This window comes from Chiloscyllium plagiosum, unplaced genomic scaffold (genome assembly GCF_037043375.1).
Source record: "Chiloscyllium plagiosum isolate Xiang-an unplaced genomic scaffold, Cpla_swu_hap1 HiC_scaffold_4, whole genome shotgun sequence".
Lineage (NCBI taxonomy): Eukaryota > Metazoa > Chordata > Chondrichthyes > Orectolobiformes > Hemiscylliidae > Chiloscyllium > Chiloscyllium plagiosum.
This window is the reverse complement of record NW_028270142.1, coordinates 63,207,496-63,228,202: the sequence shown is the minus strand read 5'-3', so window position 1 is coordinate 63,228,202 and position 20,707 is coordinate 63,207,496. Positions and strand designations below refer to the sequence as shown.

Sequence of the window (20,707 nt, the reverse complement as noted above, 5' to 3'; positions counted from 1 at the left end):
CAGAGACTGTGTGTGAGAGAGAGAGTGAAAAAGAGAGACAGACTGAAACAGTGTGAGAGAGAGAGAGACAGAAAGAGACAGAGACCGTCTGTGAGAGAGACAGATTGTGTGATAGAGAGAGAGACAGAAAGAGAGACAGTGTGAGAGAGAGACAGCTAGAGACAGAGACTGTATGTGAGAGAGAGAGAGAGAGAGAGAGAGAGAGACAGAAAGAGAGACAGTGTGAGAGAGAGACAGCTAGAGACAGAGACTGTATGTGAGAGAGAGAGAGACAGAAAGAGAGACAGACTGTGAGTGTGTGTAAGAGAGACGGAGACTGTGTGTGTGTGTGTGTGTGTGTGTGTGTGTGTGAGAGAGAGAGACAGAAAGAGAGACAGGCAGTGAGAGAGAGAGGGAGACAGGCAGTGAGAGAGAGACAGACAGGAAGAGACAGAGACAGTGTGAGAGAGAGACAGACAAAGAGAGAGAGAGACAGTGTGAGAAAGAAAGAGACAGAGACAGTGTGAGGGAGAGAGAGAAAGAGACAGAGGTTGTGTGTGAGAGAGAGAGAGAGAGAGACAGTCTGTGTGTGAGAGAGAGAGAAAGAGAGACAGACTGTGTGGGTGTGTGTGTGTGTGTGTGTGTGAGAGAGAGAGAGACAGACAGAAAAAGAGAATGTGTGAGACAGAGAGAGAGAGACAGATAGTGAGAGAGAGACAGAGACTGAGTGTGTGTGAGAGAGACCAAGATTGAGACAGAAAGAGACAGAGACTGTGTGTGAGAGAAAACTGAAAGAGAGACAGTGTGAGAGAGAGAGAGAGACAGAAGGAGAGACAGACTGTGTGTGAGAGCGAATGACAGAAAGAGTCAGACTGTGTGAGAGATAGAGAGACGGAAAGCGAGACATACAGTGAGAGAGAGACGGAGACTGAGAGAGAGACAGAAAGAGAGACTGCAACTGTGTGAGAGAGCAAGAGAGAGAAAAAGAGACAGAGACCGTGTGAGAGAGAGAGAGGCAGAAAGTGAGACAGAGACAGTGTGAGGGAGCGAGAGAGAGACAGTGAATGAGAGAGTAAGGGACAAAGACTGTGTCTGAGAGAGAGAGAGAGAGAGAAAGAGAGACAGAGACTGAGACAGTGTGAGAGAGAGAGACACAAAGAGTGACACAGACTGTGTGTGAGAGAGAGACAGAAAGAGAGATGGAGAGAGAGAGAGAGACAGTGTGTGTGAGAGAGAGAGACAGAGACAGTGAGAGAGAGACAGAAAGAGAGACTGCGACTGTGAGAGAGAGCGAGAGAGAGAGACAGAGACAGAGAGAGAAACACACACAGAAAGAGAGACAGAGACCGTGTGAGAGAGAAAGAGACAGTGAGTGAGAGACAGAGACTGTGTGTGAGAGAGAGAGTGAAAAAGAGAGACAGAGACTGAGACACTGTGAGAGAGAGATAAAGAGAGACCGAGACTGTGTGATGGAGAGAGAGAGAGACAGATAGCGACAGTAAGAGAGACAGAGACTGTATGTGAGAGCGAGAGAGAGACAAAAAGAGAGACAGACTGTGTGTGTGTGTGTGTGTGTGTGTGTGTGTGTGTGTGTGTGTGTGTGTGTGTGTGTGTGTGTGTGTGTGTGTGTGTGTGTGTGTGAGAGTGAGAGAGACTGACAGTGAGAGCGACAGAGAGAGAGAGACAAAGAGAGACGGAGACAGTGTGTGTGAGAGAGAAAGACAGAGACTGTGTGAGGGAGAGAGAAAGAAACAGAGACAATGTGAGGGAGAGAGAGAAAGAGACAGACTGTGAGAGAGAAAGAGAGACAGACTGTGTGTGTGTGTGTGTGAGAGAGAGAGAGAGAGACTGACAGAGAGAAACAGACAGACAGTCAGAGACAAATAGAGACAGAGACAGACAGACAGAGAGAGAGAAAGGCTGAGACACAGTGAGACAAGTGAGACACAGTGAGAGAGGGAGACGGGCAGAGGGACAGACAGAGAAAGACAGAGAGAGAGACAGAGCGAGAGGGGCAGAGACAGTAAGAGAGATAGAAACTGTGTGAGAGAGACAGACAGACTGTGTGTGTGTGTGTGTGTGAGAGAGACAGACAGTGAGAGCGACAGAGAGAGAGAGAGACAGAAAGAGAGGCAGAGACCGTGTTAGAAAGCGAGGCAGAGACCGTGTGAGAGGGAGAGACAGAGAGTGTGTGTGAGAGAGAGAGTGAGACAGACAGCAAGAGAGAGAGAGACTGTGTGAGAGAGAGACTGACTGACTGACAGAGAGAGACAGGCAGACAGAAAGAGAGACCGAGACACAGAGAGAGAGAGACAGGCAGACAGAGAGTGAGACAGAGACAGTGTGATTGAGCGAGAGACAGAGACTGTGTTATAGAGAGAGAGAGAGAGAGAGAGAGAGACAGAAGCCGTGTGAGAGAGAGAGAGACAGAAAGAGACAGAAACAGTGTGTGAAAGAGAGACAGACTGTGAGTGAGAGAAAAAGAGACAGGGACTGTGTGTGTGTGTGTGAAAAAGAGAGACAGACAGTATGAGAGAGAGAGTGAGAGAGAGAGACAGACAGTATGAGAGAGAGAGTGAGAGAGAGAGACAGAGGCAGTGTGTGAGAGAGAGACAGAGATAGTGTGAGAGAGGCAGAGACCGACTGTGTGTGTGTGTGAGAGAGAGACAGAGACAGTGTGGAAGAGAGTCAGAAAGAGAGACAGAAAGAGAGATAGAGACTGTGAGAGAGAGAGAGGGGGAGAGATAGAGAGAGAGAGACTGTGAGTGTGTGTGAGAGACCGAGGTTGAGACAGTGTGAGAGAGAGACAGAAAGAGACAGAGACTGTGTGTGAGAGAGACAGTGTGAGAGAGAGACAGGTAGTGTGTGTGAGAGACAGACAGTGTGTGAGAGAGAATGACAGAAAGAGAGTCAGACTGTGTGAGAGATAGAGAGACAGTGAGAGAGAGACAGAAAGAGAGACCGCGACTGTGTGAGAGAGCGAAAGAGAGACAGAGACAGTGTGCGAGAGAGAGACACAGAAAGAGAGACAGAGACCGTGTGAGAGAGAGGCAGAAAGTGAGACAGAGACAGTGTGAGAGAGAAAGAGAGACCGAGACTGTGTGTGAGAGAGAACTGAAAGAGAAACAGTGTGAGAGAGAGACAGAAAGAGAGACAGACTGTGTGAGCGATATAGAGACAGACAGTGAGAGAGACAGAAAGAGAGACCGCGACTGTGTGTGAGAGAGAGAGAGAGAGAGAGAGAGAGAGAGAGAGAGAGAGAGAGAGAGAGAGAGAGACACAGAAAGAGAGACTGAGACCGTGTGAGAGAGAGAGAAAGAGGCAGAAAGTGAGACAGAGACAGTGTGAGGGAGAAAGAGAGACAGTGAGTGAGAGAGAAAGGGACAAAGACTGTGTGTGTGAGAGAGACAGAGAAAAAGAGAGACAGGGACAGAGACAAAGAGAGAGAGAGACAGTGTGATAGAGAGAGAGAGACAGTGTGAGAGAGAGAGACAGAAAGGGAGACTGTGTGTGTGTGTGTGTGTGAGAGAGAGAGACAGAAAGAGAGACGGTGAGAAAGAGACAGAGACAGTGAGAGAGAGACAGATAGAAACGGAGAGAGAGAGACAGATTGTGAGAGAGACAGTGTGAAAGAGACAGACAAATAGTGTGAGAGAGGGAGAGACAGTGTAAGGGAAAGAGAGAAAAAGAGAGACAGTGTGAGAGAGAGAGAAAGAGAGACAGACTGTGTGTGTGTGAGAGAGAGACTGACAGAGAGAAACAGACAGACAGTCAGAGACTAATAGAGACAGAGACGGACAGGCAGTGAGAGAGAAAGACAGAGACACAGAGAGAGAGAGAGAGAAAGACAGAAGGACAGAGAGAGTGAGAGAGAAACCGAGAGAGGGGCAGAGACAAAGAGACAGTAAGAGAGATAGAAACTGTGTGTGAGAGAGAGAGAGAGAGACAGAGAGAAAGAGAGACAGAGACAGTGAGAGAGAGAGAGAGACAGAAAGAGAGACAGAGACTGGGTGAGGGAGAGACAGGAAGAGAGAGAGAGAGAGACTGTGTGTGAGAGAGAGAGAGAGAGACAAAGACAGTGTGTGTGTGTGAGAGAGAGAGAGACTGACAGAGAGAAACAGACAGACAGTCAGAGACTAATAGAGAGAGACAGAGACCGGCAGAGAGACCAAAACCGACAGACAGACCGGGAGAAAGAGACAGACCGACAGAGATAAGACAGAGACACAGTGAGACAGAGAGAGAGAGAGGGGGGGGACAGACGGACAGAGACAGGGAGTGAGACAGACGGACAGAGAGAGACCGAGCGAGAGGGACAGAGACAGTGTGACAGAGAGATCCAGAGACAGTGTGACAGAGAGTGAGAGATACAGAGACAGAGAGAAAGAGACAGTGTGTGAGAGAGAGAGAGAGAGGTAGAAAGACAGTGAGAGAGAGAGACAGAAAAAGAGACCGTGAGAGAGAGAGAGAAAAAGAGAGAGAGAAAGCCAGACAGAGACCGTGAGAGAGAGAGAGACAGAAAGAAACAAAGACGTTGTGTGAGACTGAGACAGAGAGAGAGGCAGACAGTGTGAGAGACAGAGAGATGGTGTGAGAGAGAGAGACTGACTGACAGAGAGAAACAGACAGTCAGAGACTAACAGAGACAGACAGACAGAGAGACCGAAACCGACAGACAGACAGACCAAGAGACCGAAAGAGAGACTGAGAGAGAGAGACAGAAAGACAGACAGCAACAGTGTGTGAGAAAGAGACAGAAAGAGAGGCAGAGACTGTGAGTGAGAGAGAGACAGAGACCGTGTGAGAGAGTCAGAGAGACAGAAAGAAACAGAGACAGTGTGTGAGAGAGACAGAAAGAGAGAGAGAGAGAGAGAGAGAGAGACAGTGTGAGAGAGAGACAGACAGACCGAGATGGTGTGTGAGAGAGAGAGAGACTGACTGAGAGAAACAGACACTCAGAGACTAACAGAGAGAGTCAGAGACAGACAGAGACCGAAACTGACTGACTGACAGACCGAGAGACAGAGAGTGTGTGTGAGAGAGAGACAGCAAGAGAGACAGAGACAGTGTGTGAGAGAGAGAGAGACCGAGACACAGACAATGTGGGGAAAGAGATACAGAGTGTGTGTGTGTGTGTGTGCACGCGCAAGAGAGAGACGGCGTGTGAGAGAGAGAGAGAGACTGACAGTGAAACAGACAGACAGTCAGACACTAACAGAGAGAGAGAGAGAGAGAGACAGACACACAGAGACCAATACCGACAGACAGAGAGAGAGAGAAAGGCAGACACACAGTGAGAGGGAGACAGACGGAGAGGGACAGACAGACAGAGAAAGACAGAGACAGACAGAGCGTGAGGGAAAGAGACAGAGAGGGACCGTATTGTTGAAGAGGAGAGTATGAAACAGACTGGTAAGCTAGAGGAGATACTTGTTAGGAAGGAAGATGTGTTGTGCATTTTGAAAAACTTGAGGATAGACAAGTCCCTCGGGCCTGACGGGATATATCCTAGAATTATGTGGGAAGCAAGAGAGGAAATTGCAGAACTGTTGGCAATGATCTTTTCGTCTTCACTGTCAATAGGGGTGGTGCCAGGGGACTAGAGAGTGGCGAATGTTGTGCCCCTGTGCAAAAAAAGGGAATAGGGATAACCCTGGGAATTATAGGCCAGTAAGTCTTACTTCGGTGGTAGGCAAAGTAATGGAAAGGGTACTGAGGGATAGGATTTATGAGTATCTGGAAAGACACTGCTTGATTAGGGACAGCCAGCACGGATTTGTGAGGGGTAGGTCTTGCCTTACAAGTCTTATTGAATTCTTTGAGGAGGTGACCAAGCATGTGGATGAGGGTAGAGCAGTGGATGTAGTGTACATGGATTTTAGTAAGGCATTTGATAAGGTTCCCCATGGTAGGCTTATGTGGAAAGTCAGGAGGCGTGGGATAGTGGGAAGTTTGGCCAGTTGGATAGAGAACTGGCTAACCGGTCGAAGTCAGAGAGTGGTGGTAGATGGTAAATATTCAGCCTGGAGCCCAGTTACAAGTGGAGTTCCGCAGGGATCAGTTCTGGGTCCTCTGCTGTTTGTAATTTTTAGTAATGACTTGGAAGAGAGAGTCGAAGGGTGGGTCAGTAAATTTGCAGACGATACGAAGATTGGTGGAGTTGTGGATAGTGAGGAGGGCTGTTGTCATCTGCAAAGGGACTTAGATATGATGCAGAGCTGGGCTGAGGAGTGGCAGATGGAGTTCAACCCTGTCAAGTGTGAGGTTGTCCATTTTGGAAGGACAAATAAGAATGCGGAATACAGGATTAATGGTAGGGTTCTTAGTAAGGTGAAGGAGCAGAGGGATCTTGGGGTCTATGTTCATAGATCTTTGAAAGTTGCCACTCAAGTGAATAGAGCTTGTAAGAAGGCCTGTGGGGTTTTATGATTGATTAGCAGAGGGATTGAATTCAAGAGTCGTGAGGTGATGTTGCAGCTGTATAGGACCTTTGTAAGGCCACATTTGGAGTACTGTGTGCAGTTCTGGTCGCCTCACTTTAGGAAAGATGTGGAAGCTTTGGAGAGGGTGCAGAGAAGATTTACCAGGATATTGCCTGGAATGGAGAATAGGTCGTACGAGGATAGGTTGAGAGTGCTAGGCCTTTTCTCCTTGGAACGACGAAGGATGAGGGGTGACTTGATAGAGGTTTATAAGATGATCAGAGGAATAGATAGAGTAGACAGTCAGAGACTTTTTCCCCGGGTACAACAGAGTGTTACAAGGGGACATAAATTTAAGGTGAAGGGTGGAAGGTATAGGGGGGATGTCAGGGGTATGTTCTTTATCCAGAGAGTGGTGGGGGCATGAAATGCGCTGCCTGTGGGAGTGGCAGAGTCAGAATCATTGGTGACCTTTAAGCGGCAATTGGATAGGTACATGGATAGGTGCTTAAGCTAGGACAAATGTTCGGCACAACATCGTGGGCCGAAGGGCCTGTTCTGTGCTGTATTGTTCTATGTTCTAGAGACAGACAGGGAGAGAGAGATCCAGAGACAGTGTGACAGAGAGAGAGCTACTGAGACAGAGTGAGAGAGACAGAAAGAAGACAGAGGCAGTGTAAGAGAGACAGAAAGAGACAGAGACAGTGTGTGAGAGAGAGAGAGAGAGACAGCGACAGTGTGAGAGAGAGCGAGATAGACAGACAATGTGAGCAAGAGAGACAGAAAGAGACAGAGACAGTGTGAGAGAGTGAGAGTCAGAAAGCGAGACAGACAGTGTGAGAAAAAGAGACAGTGAGACAGAGAGACAGACACACAGGCAGAGAGAGCGTCACAGTGAGAAAGATAAACAGACAGACAGTATGAGAGACAGAGAGAGAAAGAGACAAAGTGTGTGAGAGAGAGAGAGAGAGACAGAGACAGTGAGTGAGAGTGTGTGTGTGTGTGTGTGAGAGAGAGAGAGAGAGCGCGACAGAGACAGAAAGAGAGACAGAGACAGTGTGAGAGAGAGAGCGAGAGATCCAGAGACCATGTGATAGAGAGAGAGACACGGGGAGAGAGAGAGAGAGAGAGAGAGACAGAAAGAGACACAGAGACTGAGAGAAAATGAGACAGACAGTGAGAGAGAGAGCGAAAGAGAGAGACAGAAAGACAGAGACCGCGCAAGAGAGGGATAGAAAGAGACAGAGACTGTGTGTGAGAGAGAGAGAGAAATAGTGAGTGTGAGTTGGAGAGACAGTGTGAGAGAGAGCGAGACAAAGACAGATTCAGAAAGAGAGACAGAAACAGTATGTGTGAGAGAGAGAGAGAGAGAGAGAGAGAGACAGACAGAAAGAGAGACCGAGACTGAGAGAGAGAGACCGAGACAGTGTGAGAGAGAGACAGGCAGACAGAAAGAGAGACTGAGACAATGTGAGAGAGACAGAGAGAGAGAGAGAGAGACGGTATGAGAGAGACGATGTGCGAGAGTGAGAGACAGCAACAGAGATGGTGTGTGAGGGAGAGTAAGACAAAGACAGTGAGAGAGAGAGAGAGAGACAGAATGAGAGATAGAGACAGTGTATGAGAGAGACAGAGAGAAACAGAGACAGTATGTGAGAGAGAGAGAGAGAGAAAGAGACAGAGACAAAGAGAGACCGAGACTGTGTGAGAGAGAACTGAAAGAGAGACAGTGTGAGAGAGAGACAGAGACAGAGTGTGTGAGACAGAGACAGAAAGAGAGAGAGAGACCGTATGAGAGACAGAGAGATGGTGTGTGTGAGAGAGAGAGACAGAGACAGTGTGAGAGAGAGAGAGAGAGACAGAGAGAGAGACTGACTGACAGAGAGAAACAGACAGTCAGAGACTAACAGAGAGTAACAGAGACAAACAGACAGACAGAGACCGAAACCGACAGACAGACAGACAGACTGAGAGAAAGAGACAGACAGACAGACAGAGATAAGACAGAGACACAGTGAGACAGAGAGAGAGAGAGAGAGAGAGAGGGGGGGGACAGACAGACAGAGAAGGACAGAGACAGAGCGAGACAGATGGACAGAGAGATCCAGAGACAGTGTGAGAGATACAGGGACAGTGGGAGAGAGAGAGATACAGAGACAGTGTGTGTGTGTGAGAGAGTGACGGAAAGAGAAACAGAGACAGTGTGAGAGAGAGATAGACAGTAAGAGAGAGAGAGACAGACAAAGAGACAGAGACAGTGAGAGAGAGCGACAGAGGCAGTGAGAAAGAGAGAGAGAAACAGAGAGAAAGGGAGACAGTGATAGAGAGAGAGCGAAAGAGAGACAGAGACCATGAGAGAGACAGAAAGAGAGACAGAGACAATGTGAGAGAGATAGATAGAAAGAGAGAGAGAGAGAGAGACATAGAGTGAGTGTGAGATGGAGAGACAGTGTGAGAGAAAGAGAGACAGAAACAGTGTGTGTGAGAGAGAGACAGACAGAAAGAGGGACAGAAACAGTGTGAGAGAGAGACAGAAAGAGAGACAGTGTGTGTGAGAGAGAGAGAGAGACGGTGTGCGGGAGTGAGAAACAGCAAGAGAAATGGTGTGTGAGACAGAGTAAGACAGAGACAGTGAGAGACAGACAGACAGAATGAGACAGACAGAAAGAGAGAGAGACAGTGTGTGTGTGAGAGAGAGAGAGAGAGAGACTGACTGACAGAGAGAAACAGACAGTTAGAGACTAACAGAGGGAGACAGAGACAGACAGACCAAGAGACCGAAACCGACAGACAGACAGACCGAGAGACCGAGACAGTGTGTGTGTGTGTGAGAGAGAGAGACAGCAAGAGAGACAGAGACTGTGTGTGTGTGTGTGTGTGTGTGTGTGTGTGTGTGTGTGTGTGACACAGAAAGAGAGACCGAGACTGTGTGAGAGAGAGAGAGAGACAAAGACAGTGTGAGAGAGAGAGAGAGAGAAAGACACAGAAAGAGAGACAGAGACAGTGTGTGAGAGAGAGAGAGACAAACAGGCAGACAGTGTGAGAGTCAGAGAGAAAGAGACAGTGAGTGAGCGAGAGAGAGCGTGTGTGTGTGTGAGAGAGAGCGAGGCAGAGACAGTGTGAGAGAGAGAACGAGAGATCCAGAGACCGTGTGATAGAGAGATAGAGAGAGAGAGGATGACAGAAACAGAGAAGTGGAGAGACAGACAGAGACAGAGACGGGAAGAGAGATAATGAGAGAGTGTGTGTGTGTGTGTGAGAGAGAGAGAGAGAGACAGACAGACAGACAGAGAGAGAGAGACGGGGAGAGACAGAGAGAGAGGCAGAGAGAGAGACTGACAGACGAGGGGAGAAGGGGAGAGAGAGAGACCGACAGAGAGGGAGACAGAGACGGAAACAGACTGTGAGGAAGACAGACAGACAGACGGACGGACGACGGACAGACATATTGAGAGAGAGAGAGAGAGAGACAGAGAGAGGTGGAGAGACAGACAGAGAGAGAGAGACACGGGGAGACAGACTGTGAGAGAGAGACGGAGACAGAGAGAGATAGATGGACAGACCGAGAGAGAGAGAGAGAGGGAGTGACAGAGAGGTGGAGAGACAGAGAGAGATATATGGGGGGAGTGTATGTGTGTGAGAGAGAGACAGACTGTGTATGTGTATGTGTGTGTGTGAGAGAGAGAGACACACACACATAGACAGACAGTGTGTATGAGTGAGAGAGAGAGAGACAGAGAAAATGTGGTGAGATGAGTGGTAATTGGCCTGGCAGATAGAAGGAAGAGTTAGAACTAGAACTAGGATGAGCTTTATTGTCACATACTCAAATGAGCATAATGGAAATTGTACAAATCACCACTTAGAGTGACATCTTAGGGACAAAGGTCCTGGCTGCAGCTTCTTAAGTTCCAGTTCTTCAAAAAATAGAGAAGCAAAAGGTTCAGAATGGCAGATTTTTGGAATAAGTTATAAAATGAAGAAAAAGAACAAGTTCAGAACAACAGACCTCCAACGTATTGCTGTGGCACCAGGGCTTGCTTGCAGACCATGCCAAAAGGAGAATGGTCTGAGACCATATGGAAAGGTCCAGTGGGGTGACACCGAATTGATATCGATGTAAAATGGCTGACCGATTGGAGGAGATGGGGAAAACGTGATCAACCAGCTTGTGGTGAACCACCACAAAGTAAAATGGAAGATGTAAAAAGGAGATGAAAAATTCTGTTGTTTGATTCTGGATTTAAATTCAGCTGAGAATTGATGGAATTCCTTTCCCTGTGGCCAGTTAAAAGCTCATATGGACCAATGAAATCTGAAAATGCCAATTACTGGTGTGGGAATTACTCTTTGAGATTAGGGTTGAGTTATATTGTTGTGATGGAATAGCAGTTGATTTCTGTATTTAATAATACAACAATGCGCTTCAAATTGTGAGTTGATACCATTTGAAAGTTGAGTATAATTACACAAATGCATGACTTGCATTTGTGGCATTGATGGAACAAAAAAAGCAAAATGCTTCATGGCAGTGACAACCTCCATATTGGTCAATTTGATTTGTAGTTAGTTTTTTCGTGATCCATTATGATCGTGACTTACCTAGATGTAGCCATTAGTTTTGTTTCTTAATAGAAATTATGATGCTTTATATAGGTAATTTGTGTATATTTAAGGCCTTGAGTGGCAAATGTGCTTCAGTCCCTTCAGGATCGTTGCTGACTGTAGGGTACAGCCTAAATAGGGAAAGTCAATCTCAATTTCGGGTCAATTTGCTACCGTGATTTTATCTGGATTAGCATCCATATTCTTTCTCTTCGTGGAAAACTAATCTTAGCGAGGTAATTACATCTGAGGCAGTTCTTGGACCTCTAGCTATGCGTGTTTGAGCTTTTATACCTGCTGCTTGACTGAAGAGGTTAGAAGCAATTATCATCAAGCTGGGAGGGTCTTACATGATATCTCAGTAGAGAAAAGTGTGAATGGAGTCAATGGATTAGAGGTTGGATTGCCTGGTGGTCTGGGCTGTGTTCACAACTTTCTGTAGTTTCTTACAGTCCTAGGCAGTGCAGTCGCTGTATCAAACCGTGGTGCATCCAGGTAGAATGCTTTCTCTGATGCATCTATAAAAGCTGGTGAGGGTCCTTGTGGACATGCTGAAGTTCCTTAGCTTCCTAAGGAAGAAGTGGCATTGTTGTGTCTTCTTGACTGTTGCATCTACATGGACGGTCCAGGACAGATTGTTGGTTGTTGTCACTCCCAGGAACTTGACACTGTCGATCCCCTCTACTTCAGCTCTGTTGGTGTCAATAAGGGTGTGTCCTCCTTTCCTTCTGTCGTCAATGATCGGCTCTTTAGTTTTGCTGGCACCGAGGCAGAGATTATTATCTTTTACTTTCTGAAAAGTGAAGAAATATAGGGAAGTAGTTCTTGTTCAGCATGGTCCATTATTATGCCTGGGGAGCCCCTTTGTCAGGTGTTTCCATTGCCAGACCTCTCTCAATGATAGCATAGTTGTGCCAACACTCATTTGTTTGCCAGTGATTTAAAAATAAACAATTGGTGATATCAAGAACATAAATATTCTTAGCTCAGTCCAACCCCAAGTATGCTACACGTTAGATTTTTACATCTGGAGTTAGCACTTTGATTTGCAAGGATTTCTGTTTATTGAGACTGGTTTCCTGTGGAGTATGCCAATTACTGGGGCTACTTTCTGTGAAAGGTCTAATGTACTGTCATTTAAGAATATGATGCAGTGATATTGTTATTTCTACAGAAAACACAAGTGATGGTAATGTACTACAGGAGGTGGTGATGTATTTTAAGTTTTGACCAAAATCTAGTTCCTTTGTACTACTTTTCGCTTTCTGTTTCTTTTCTTATTGTATCTAAATATTTTGTGGACAGATTGTAGAAAAAAAAACTTAAACTGGTTCCTTGAATTGTTATTTTCTGGTGCAATCAACTTTTTGCCATCTATCTCTTTTAATATATTCAGTTTACAGATCTTTTGTGCTGTTGAATACTGTATTTTCAAACATTAAGTTGGTAGTAATCCTTTTTGCAGGTCATCAGAAGATGATGATGTGTGCTTTGGAACTGTTGTTTCAAATGATATTTCTCCTTGACGAACCAACCTGTCAAGATCTCTGGAATAATGCTCGTCTAGTGGGACAAGGGCTAGTAAGTCTATTCATTATGTACTGTGACTTATGTCTCAGCTAGTTGACCATGGTACACTTGTATGCATGTTGTTATCTGTTTCTTGTATTTTTAAGCTTGTTTGCATCAGATTTTGAACTGAATAAATCAAATTTATTGGCTAAGTCTATAAACAGAGTCCGATATGACAAATAAGTTGAAACTGCATAACTCAGACCAGGCCCCCCCAGCCACCTACCCTCGTTCTTACTGTTTCTCTGAGATTGGGTATAGTCTTAATTTCTTTTCCATAGACAATCTGAGTGACTGATCTAAGTTACTCAAATAACACAAAGAGCTCGGGATATTGAAGATCTGAAAGAAAAACAGATTGTTGGAGAAACATAGCAGGTCTGGCAGGATCTGTGATGAGGAAACGGATTTAACATTTGAGTCAGGTGACCCTTTTCAGAATGAGAAGGGTCACTTGTAACATTATCTATATATCTCTCCTCAGATGCTCCCAGACCTGCTGTGTTTCTCCAGCAATTTCTGTTTTTATTTATCAATGATAACTTATCAGTTTTCCTTGCCCTTGTGGCGCAAATAAATAAAACAAATGACCACATTACATCTTTGTTGAAGGCCTAGAGGGACTGGTTCATTTAAAAACAACAGCTTTCAGCAACTTCTGGAAGAAAATAAATTGGCTAAATTTTATTAGAGAGAATCATAACATCTGCCTTTTCACCAGTCTGAAGTCTCCTGCTACTATTGTTCATACCCGCAGGGTGTTTAGCTACCCCAGGAACCAATCAAATGGGTTGTTGTCAGGCGATAGTCATTGGCATCCAGGCTGATCACAACTCCACAAACGAATTAGGAACGTGTTGCCAGCTAAATCTTACTTTGTAGACAGAGCTCCAGAGCTGGTCCATCTACAGACCTTTCACGACTGCTTGAATAAAGCAACAGTGTAAATGCCATGCACAATAAGTTTCAGTAGCTTACTTTTTCAAAATACAGCAATTCCTTCCTCAGCCTTCACTGTAAAACAGTCTTTTTCTCAATTCTGTTCACAGTCAAAATAAAGTAAAGTTGAATAAAAATGGTATTCTTCCCAATGTTTAGTATTTTGCAGGGTTTTGTTTTACCATGGGGCATGGTAAATCTAAAATTTAGTCCTTTTCTCCGAGTACAAATTCTGTCTAAGATTTGCAAATCTTGCTGACAATAGTTATGAGCCAGTTACAGAGGAACCTCGATTATCCGAACGAGATAGGCAGGCACTATTTTGTTCTGATAATTGATTATTCGGATAATTGATTTTAGCTTGAACAGGGGGAGCTATATTGATTTAGCATTGTGTTTTACTGGAGAATTTGTTTAAATCTATAATTTTAACAAGTCTGCAATTTAAATAAACTAATCTTTGCAGTCTGCAAATTACAGGTTAAAGTGAGAAGAACTAAACCCTTCCCATGAAATCCCATCATTAAACAAAGTCCCAAACAGTTGCTACAATCGCAAGACCATTTCCAGTGTCCGTTTCTGGGAACTCGGTCTCGCGATAGAAAGACGGAAGCCCAGCCTCGTGAATGTGTTTGCGTTCTCGGCCCTTTTTTTTAAATGAACGGCCTGGTAAAGTGCCGGAAATGCTGTCAAACACTTACTTTAGCAAATGGGTTGTGTAAGAACCCTTTCCTTAAAAATATCCAGTCATTGATGCTTGTGTTTCTTTGTTTTTGCCTGCATTTTCACAACTTCTTCAGTACAGGTCAATTGAAAACAGTACACTTACCTCTTTGATGTGGCACCTTGAAATCTTCAGATAATCGAGATTTGGACAATCGAGGTTCCTCTGTACTTGGACAAATTGAGCTTTTAGTTCACGGCTTCCCTTTCTGTTGATGAATATTCTGGCTCTAACCAGTGGAGGGCAGTAGTAAATCAGGAATAAATCTATGCTATGGAGACATCAATTCTGACCAAAAATCTGTACTGTTTTCTGGCTATGTTAAGATATCTCCTCAGTGCCTGAAACAATTTCCAGTTGTATTAATAAATATCTTGGCAGATAAGCGCCTGAACAGTGCTTGGTTAGAAATCTGGTCTCAGTCATTTCTGGAAGAAAAGCCTCTGCTTAACACAGAACTGCCAAATATCAGCAAGTCAGGTTATTGTTGTATGTTGTATTACCAGTTCATTATGCAGGTAAAGGAAAGATTTACATAGGCATACAAAGTAATTACTTACTGTTTTTCCAAAATGATCTGTTTTGGGAAGGAGAACAGGTATATTTCAGAGTAATGTCTTGCACAGCATAGGTTTTGACTGCCTTGAGCACAAAATCAGGTGTTAGATACTTAGTACTTGAATATGCCATTTTATAAGCACCAGATGAAATATGGTTAATATTCAGTATATATTTGCTTCCAGATAATATATATAAAATTTAGAAATTGCATAGAAGGGAAAGTGTGGACAACTGGTGGTGCTCATATATTTGAATTAGTTTGTTTTGTTCGGTTCAAAGTGCACCATGCTAAGAGGATTCAAAAACACAGGTGTACTAGAATTATAGTGACAGCAATTTGAATTTACAAGGAAAAATTCAGTAAGGTATTTTAAATGAGTTTAGTCAGTTAAAGAGGGAAATACTAGGAAGGATGATCGAAGGCTTGGTCAAGGAAATGCATCATAAAGAGCATCTTTTTTCATTTGTATATAGGATGTGGGCATCCTCGCGATGCCAGCATTTATTAACCACACCTATTTTCCCTTGGGAAGGTATCAGTGAACTGCCTTATTGTTTGTACTATCTTGAACCGTCCTTTGGAAGTTGCAGTGGATGTGTATAGTATGCACCCACTGCTGTTAGGTAGAGAGTTCCACAATTTTGACCCAGGTTGGGGGAGAGAGAGATTCAGTAAAAGAGAGTGAGGTCTTAATGAGAATATTATATATTTTACAGGCTAAATGCATAGCTTTTCATAGTGCAGCAAAGGGAGGAATACAAGTTTGGCCTGTGGTGTAGGAGCATAGGTGGTTTTAGGACTGAAGGCTGTTGGTGAAAGAGGAATGGCACAATAATGAGGTGAGAAAGCTGAGAGTTTTAAATCTGAGGATTTGGGGGAAACTGAAAATTCAGTAAGGATCTGAGTGAAAAGAGCCTGACCCCGGTGCAGGATTTAGGAGTGGGTCATAAGAACAGGAATAGTCTATTCAGCCTGTTCCCTCGTTCCAATAAAATTATGGCTAATTTGCATCTTTACTCCATTTTTCCACCTTTTCTCCATATCCATCAATATCCTATTCTAACCAAATCTATCTAGTTCAGTCTTAAAATCCTCATTTGTCCTAGAATTAGCAACATTTTGGATGAGAATTTTTGAAGGAAAGTAAAAGAGTAACCATTTCTTTGAAGAAGTCCCTTCTGATTTTGTTCCTGAATAGCTCTAATTCTCAGATTGTTTCCTTGTTCTTCAGCATTCTCTGACCAGAATAAATAGTTTGTCATAACTACTCTATTAAATAGCTTTAACATTTGATTAGATCGCGCCTGAAACCAATATTCAAGTTTATAGAACCTATCAGATAACACAATAGTCCAAGAGTGTATTGAAATTGAGCAATTCAAGTTCATGGCACCAAATGGTCTATGGCTCTTTGATTTGTCTGAATCTAAGGACCTATGTTTTTGAACAGTTGCTTTAATTGTTACTTCTTTTAATACATTTATATTTGGCCCTTTCTCATCCACCTCACGCTGATATCCATGCATTTTTGAATTTTGTTTAAGAAAATCATTAGACCCTGGTTCACCTGTTGCAGCAAGTAGTTAATCAATGTCACTGATGTATGAGAAGCCATAATATTTTTCATCCCTGCTGTTTATAGATGGACAGCCTGATGGCAAGTTTGGAAGCTCTAGGGGAAACTCTTAACTATCACCATATGAGCATTACTACAGTGGAGTCAGAGACTGCTATAGTGTACCACCGATTAGCATTTATCAGCATTGCATTATTAACTATACGCCTGCTACAAATAATTCTCCCGGTGGAGAAGGTGAGAACATGATTTTATACATTTTATTGAACATTCGCGGTTGTTATAGGCAAAGATTAGCTGTTACTTACAGTACATTAAAAAAACTGGACTTTGTGTCAAATGAGATCTGTGTTTCCATCATGTGTGCTTTTCTGTTCTCGAGTATTGTTGGTTTGAAGGTTGCCGTAGTTATTCTGTATATTAATAATTGAGATATTGATCCTGTATCCTGTGTATTTTCATTTTTCTATATTTATGACTTCCTCTTTTATACCATTGTCACCTGAGCTGACCATTCATCATGTAAACTGTCTGACTTAAAAGTGCAATGAATGCAAGCACTGGAACACACAATAGAAATAATGAGCTGCGCTAGGCAATATTAGTTGATGAGAATTTTGAAGCTATTTATTTCAAGTAATATTGATGAGCTACAACCCTGAGGGTTATAGACATTACATATTTGTGGTGTGATTCACAAAGAGTGCATTTCACAAACTATCATTCCTATTTAGTCTTGGTATATGGGACAGAATATTACTTGTGCTAATCTCAAATTTCCTCTTTGAGTGAACCTCTGGAAATACTAATAAAATCCATAGAATTTTTCCATGTAAAACACCCAGGAAATAGGTTTAGTAATTCTTGGGAAGAGGGCACATCACTCACTGCAGAAAATGTGTTTTGTGGGAACCAGAAACAGTGCAGAATTCTCGAGCAATCTCACCTCTGTGAAATTCCTTTGCTGCAGCACATTGGGACTGCACAATGCCTCTGTACAAAGTACAGTCATCACCATTTAGGACCTATGCATGGTATCATTATGTGTATGTATTAACAAATAATGTCCACTGCCAAACATTGGCTCACTGATCTGAGGCTAAGAGCAGAATAAAATTACAACATGATGCCTTCAGTGCATTTTAGTGATAAATTGAGGCCTGTGTCATATTGGCTGACTCTTCCTAGTTAAATTTTTAAACCAGGCAGTCTAAATGCAGGTCTGCCAATCTATCAGATTAATTGTACACTGATCAAAATCAAGGTTTATATTGTGATTTTGTGCAAGGGGACTTGAGACTAACGAGGCAGCCACCTTGAGAATTCTGTATTGTTTCAAATTGCTGTAAAATCCTACAATGAGTGATATGCTTTCTATAAGAGTTATTGAACTTTTTTCGTGACTACTGGGAAAAGTCTGTGCATTGTTAATATTTCCAATGGGTCCTTCCAGGAGAAAAAATAATCATCAGTTCAAGCAGGCTGATGTTTTCTTCCAGATTTTGACTAAAAAGGAATGAACCAACAGCATTTTTTTAGATGTATTAACAGCTATCTCTGAGAATAATAGGGTAGTTATGGTAGGGGATTTTAACTTTCCAGACATCGACTGGGACTGCCATAGTGTTAAAGGTTTAGATGGAGAGGAATTTCTTAAGTGTGTACAAGACAATTTTCTGATTCAGTATGTGGATGTACCTACGAGAGAAGGTGCAAAACTTGACCTACTCTTGGGAAATAAGGCAGGGCAGGTGACTGAGGTGTCAGTGGGGGAGCACTTTGGGGCCAGCGACCATAATTCTACTCGTTTTAAAATAGTGATGGAAAAGGATAGACCAGATCACAAAGTTGCAGTTCTAAATTGGAGAAAGGCCAATTTTGACGGTATTAGGCAAGAACTTTCAAAAGCTGATTGGAGGCAGATGTTCGCAGGTAAAGGGACGGCTGGAAAATGGGAAACCTTCAGAAATGAGATAACAAGAATCCAGAGAAAGTATATTCCTGTCAGGGTGAAAGGGAAGGCTGGTAGACATAGGGAATGCTGGATGATTAAAGAAATTGAGGGTTTGGTTAATAAAAAGAAGGAAGCATATGTCAGGTACAGCCAGGATAGATCAAGTGAATCCTTCTAAGAGTACCAAGAAAGTGGGAGTATACTTAACAGGGAAATCAGGAGGGCAAAACGGGGACATGAGCTAGCTTTGGCAAATAGAATTAAGGAGAATCCAAAGGGGTTTTACAAATATATTAAGGACAAAAGGGTAACTAGGGAGAGAATATGCCTGAAACGTCAATTCTCCTGTTCCTTTGATGCTGCCTGACCTGCTGCGCTTTTCCAGCAACACATTTTTAAGCTTTGATCTCCAGCATTTGCAGTCCTCGCTTTGTCCTAGGGAATAGGGCCCCTCAAAGATCAGCAAGGTGGCCTTTGTGTGGAGCCACAGAAAATGGGGGAGATACTAAATGAATATTTTGCATCAATATTTACTGTGGAAAAGGATATGGAAGATTTGGACTGTGGGGGAAATAGATGGTGACATCTTGCAAAATGTCCAGATTACAGAGGAGGAAGTGCTGGATGTCTTGGAACGGTTAACGTGGATAAATCCCCAGGACTTGATCAGGTGTACCTGAGAACTCTCTGGGAAGCTAGAGAAGTGATTGCTGAGCCAGTTGCTGAGAAATTTGTATCATCGATAGTCACAGGTGAGGTGCCTGAAGACTGGAGGTTGACAAACAAGACTTGAGGTGCCACTGTTTATGAAGGGCGGTAAAGACAAGCCAGGGAACTATAGACTGGTGAGCCTGACCTCGGTGATCGGCAAGTTGTTGGAGGGAATCCTGAGGGACAGGATGTACATGTATTTGGAAAGGCAAGGACTGATTAGGGATAGTCAACATGGCTGTGTGCGTGGGAAATCATGTCTCACAAACTTGATTGAGTTTTTTGAAGGAGTAACAAAGAAGATTGATGAGGGCAGAGCAGTAGATGTGATCTATATGGACTTCAGTAAGGTGTTCGACAAGGTTCCCCATGGGAGACTGATTAGCAAGGTTAGATTTCATGGAATACAGGGAGAACTAACCATTTGGATACAGAACTGGCTCAAAGGTAGAAGACAGAGGGTGGTGATGGAGGGTGGTTTTTCAGACTGGAGGCCTATGACTAGTGGAGTGCCACAAGGATCGGTGCTGGGCCCTCTACTTTTTGTCATTTACATAAATGAGTTGGATGTGAGCATAAGAGGTACAGTTAGTAAGTTTACAGATGACACCAAAATTGGAGGTGTAGTGGACAGCGAAGAGGGTTACCACAGATTACAACAGGATCTGGATCAGATGGGCCAATGGGCTGAGAAGTGGCAGATGGAGTTTAATGCAGATAAATGCAAGGTGTGCATTTTGGGAAAGCAAATCATAGCAGGACTTATACACTTAATGGTAAGGTCCTAGGGAGTGTTGCTGAACAAAGAGACCTTGGAGTGCAGGTTCATAGCTCCTTGAAAGTGGAGTCGTAGGTAGATAGGATAGTGAATAAGGCGTTTTGTATGCTTTCCTTTATTGGTCAGAATATTGAGTACAGGAGTTGGGAGGTCATGTTGCGTCTGTACAGGACATTGGTCAACTCTCAGCCCCCGACGCTCCAGGGAAAACAGCCCCAGCTTATTCAAACACTCCCTATAGCTCAAATCTTCCAACCCTGCCAAATCCTTGTAAATCTTTTCTGAACCCTTTCAAGTTTCACAACATCCTTCAGTTAGGAAGTGACCAGAATTGCACGCAATATATGGCCGAACCAATGTCTTGTACAGCTGCAACATGACCTCCCCAACTCCATCTTCTCAGCCAATTGGCCTATTTAGTCAAGTTCCCATTGTACTCTGAGGTAACCTTCTTTGCTGTCCATCACACCTCCAATTTTGGTGTCATCTGCAAGATTACTAAGTATACCTCCTATGTTCACATCCAAATCATTTATATAAATGACATAAAGCAGTGGACCCAGCACCGATCCTTTGGTGGCACACCACTGGTCACAGGCCTTCAAGTCTGAAAAGCAACCCTCCACCAGCACCCTCTGTCTTCTGTCTTCAAGCTAGTTCCAGTTCTGGTTTCAAATGGCTAGTTCTCCTGGTATTCCATGAGATCTAACCTTGCTAGCCAGTCTTCCATGCCGAACTCTGTCTCATCCAAATCATTTATAGAAAGAACGACCAAAAGAGAACCCAGCACCAATCTCTGTGGAACACCGCTCATGGCAGGCCTGCAGTCTGAAAATTATTTAGCTTTGCTGTGCAGCACTTACAGTATTAATAAATGAATTTTGT

At 43.9% G+C, this 20,707-nt stretch overlaps 1 protein-coding gene across 4 annotated transcripts in view; it reads left to right on the top strand.

Annotated features, from left to right (window-relative positions):
• The window catches only part of rttn (rotatin), a 218,140-nt gene that overhangs the window by 36,765 nt on the left and 160,668 nt on the right, over positions 1 to 20,707 (top strand). For all 4 annotated transcript variants that reach the window (XM_087986291.1, XM_087986292.1, XM_087986290.1 and 1 more), the window contains exons 10-11: positions 12,472 to 12,587; positions 16,446 to 16,616. In XM_087986291.1, the coding sequence (XP_087842417.1) occupies positions 12,472 to 12,587; positions 16,446 to 16,616 (287 nt within the window). The remainder of the gene's footprint in view (positions 1 to 12,471; positions 12,588 to 16,445; positions 16,617 to 20,707) is intronic.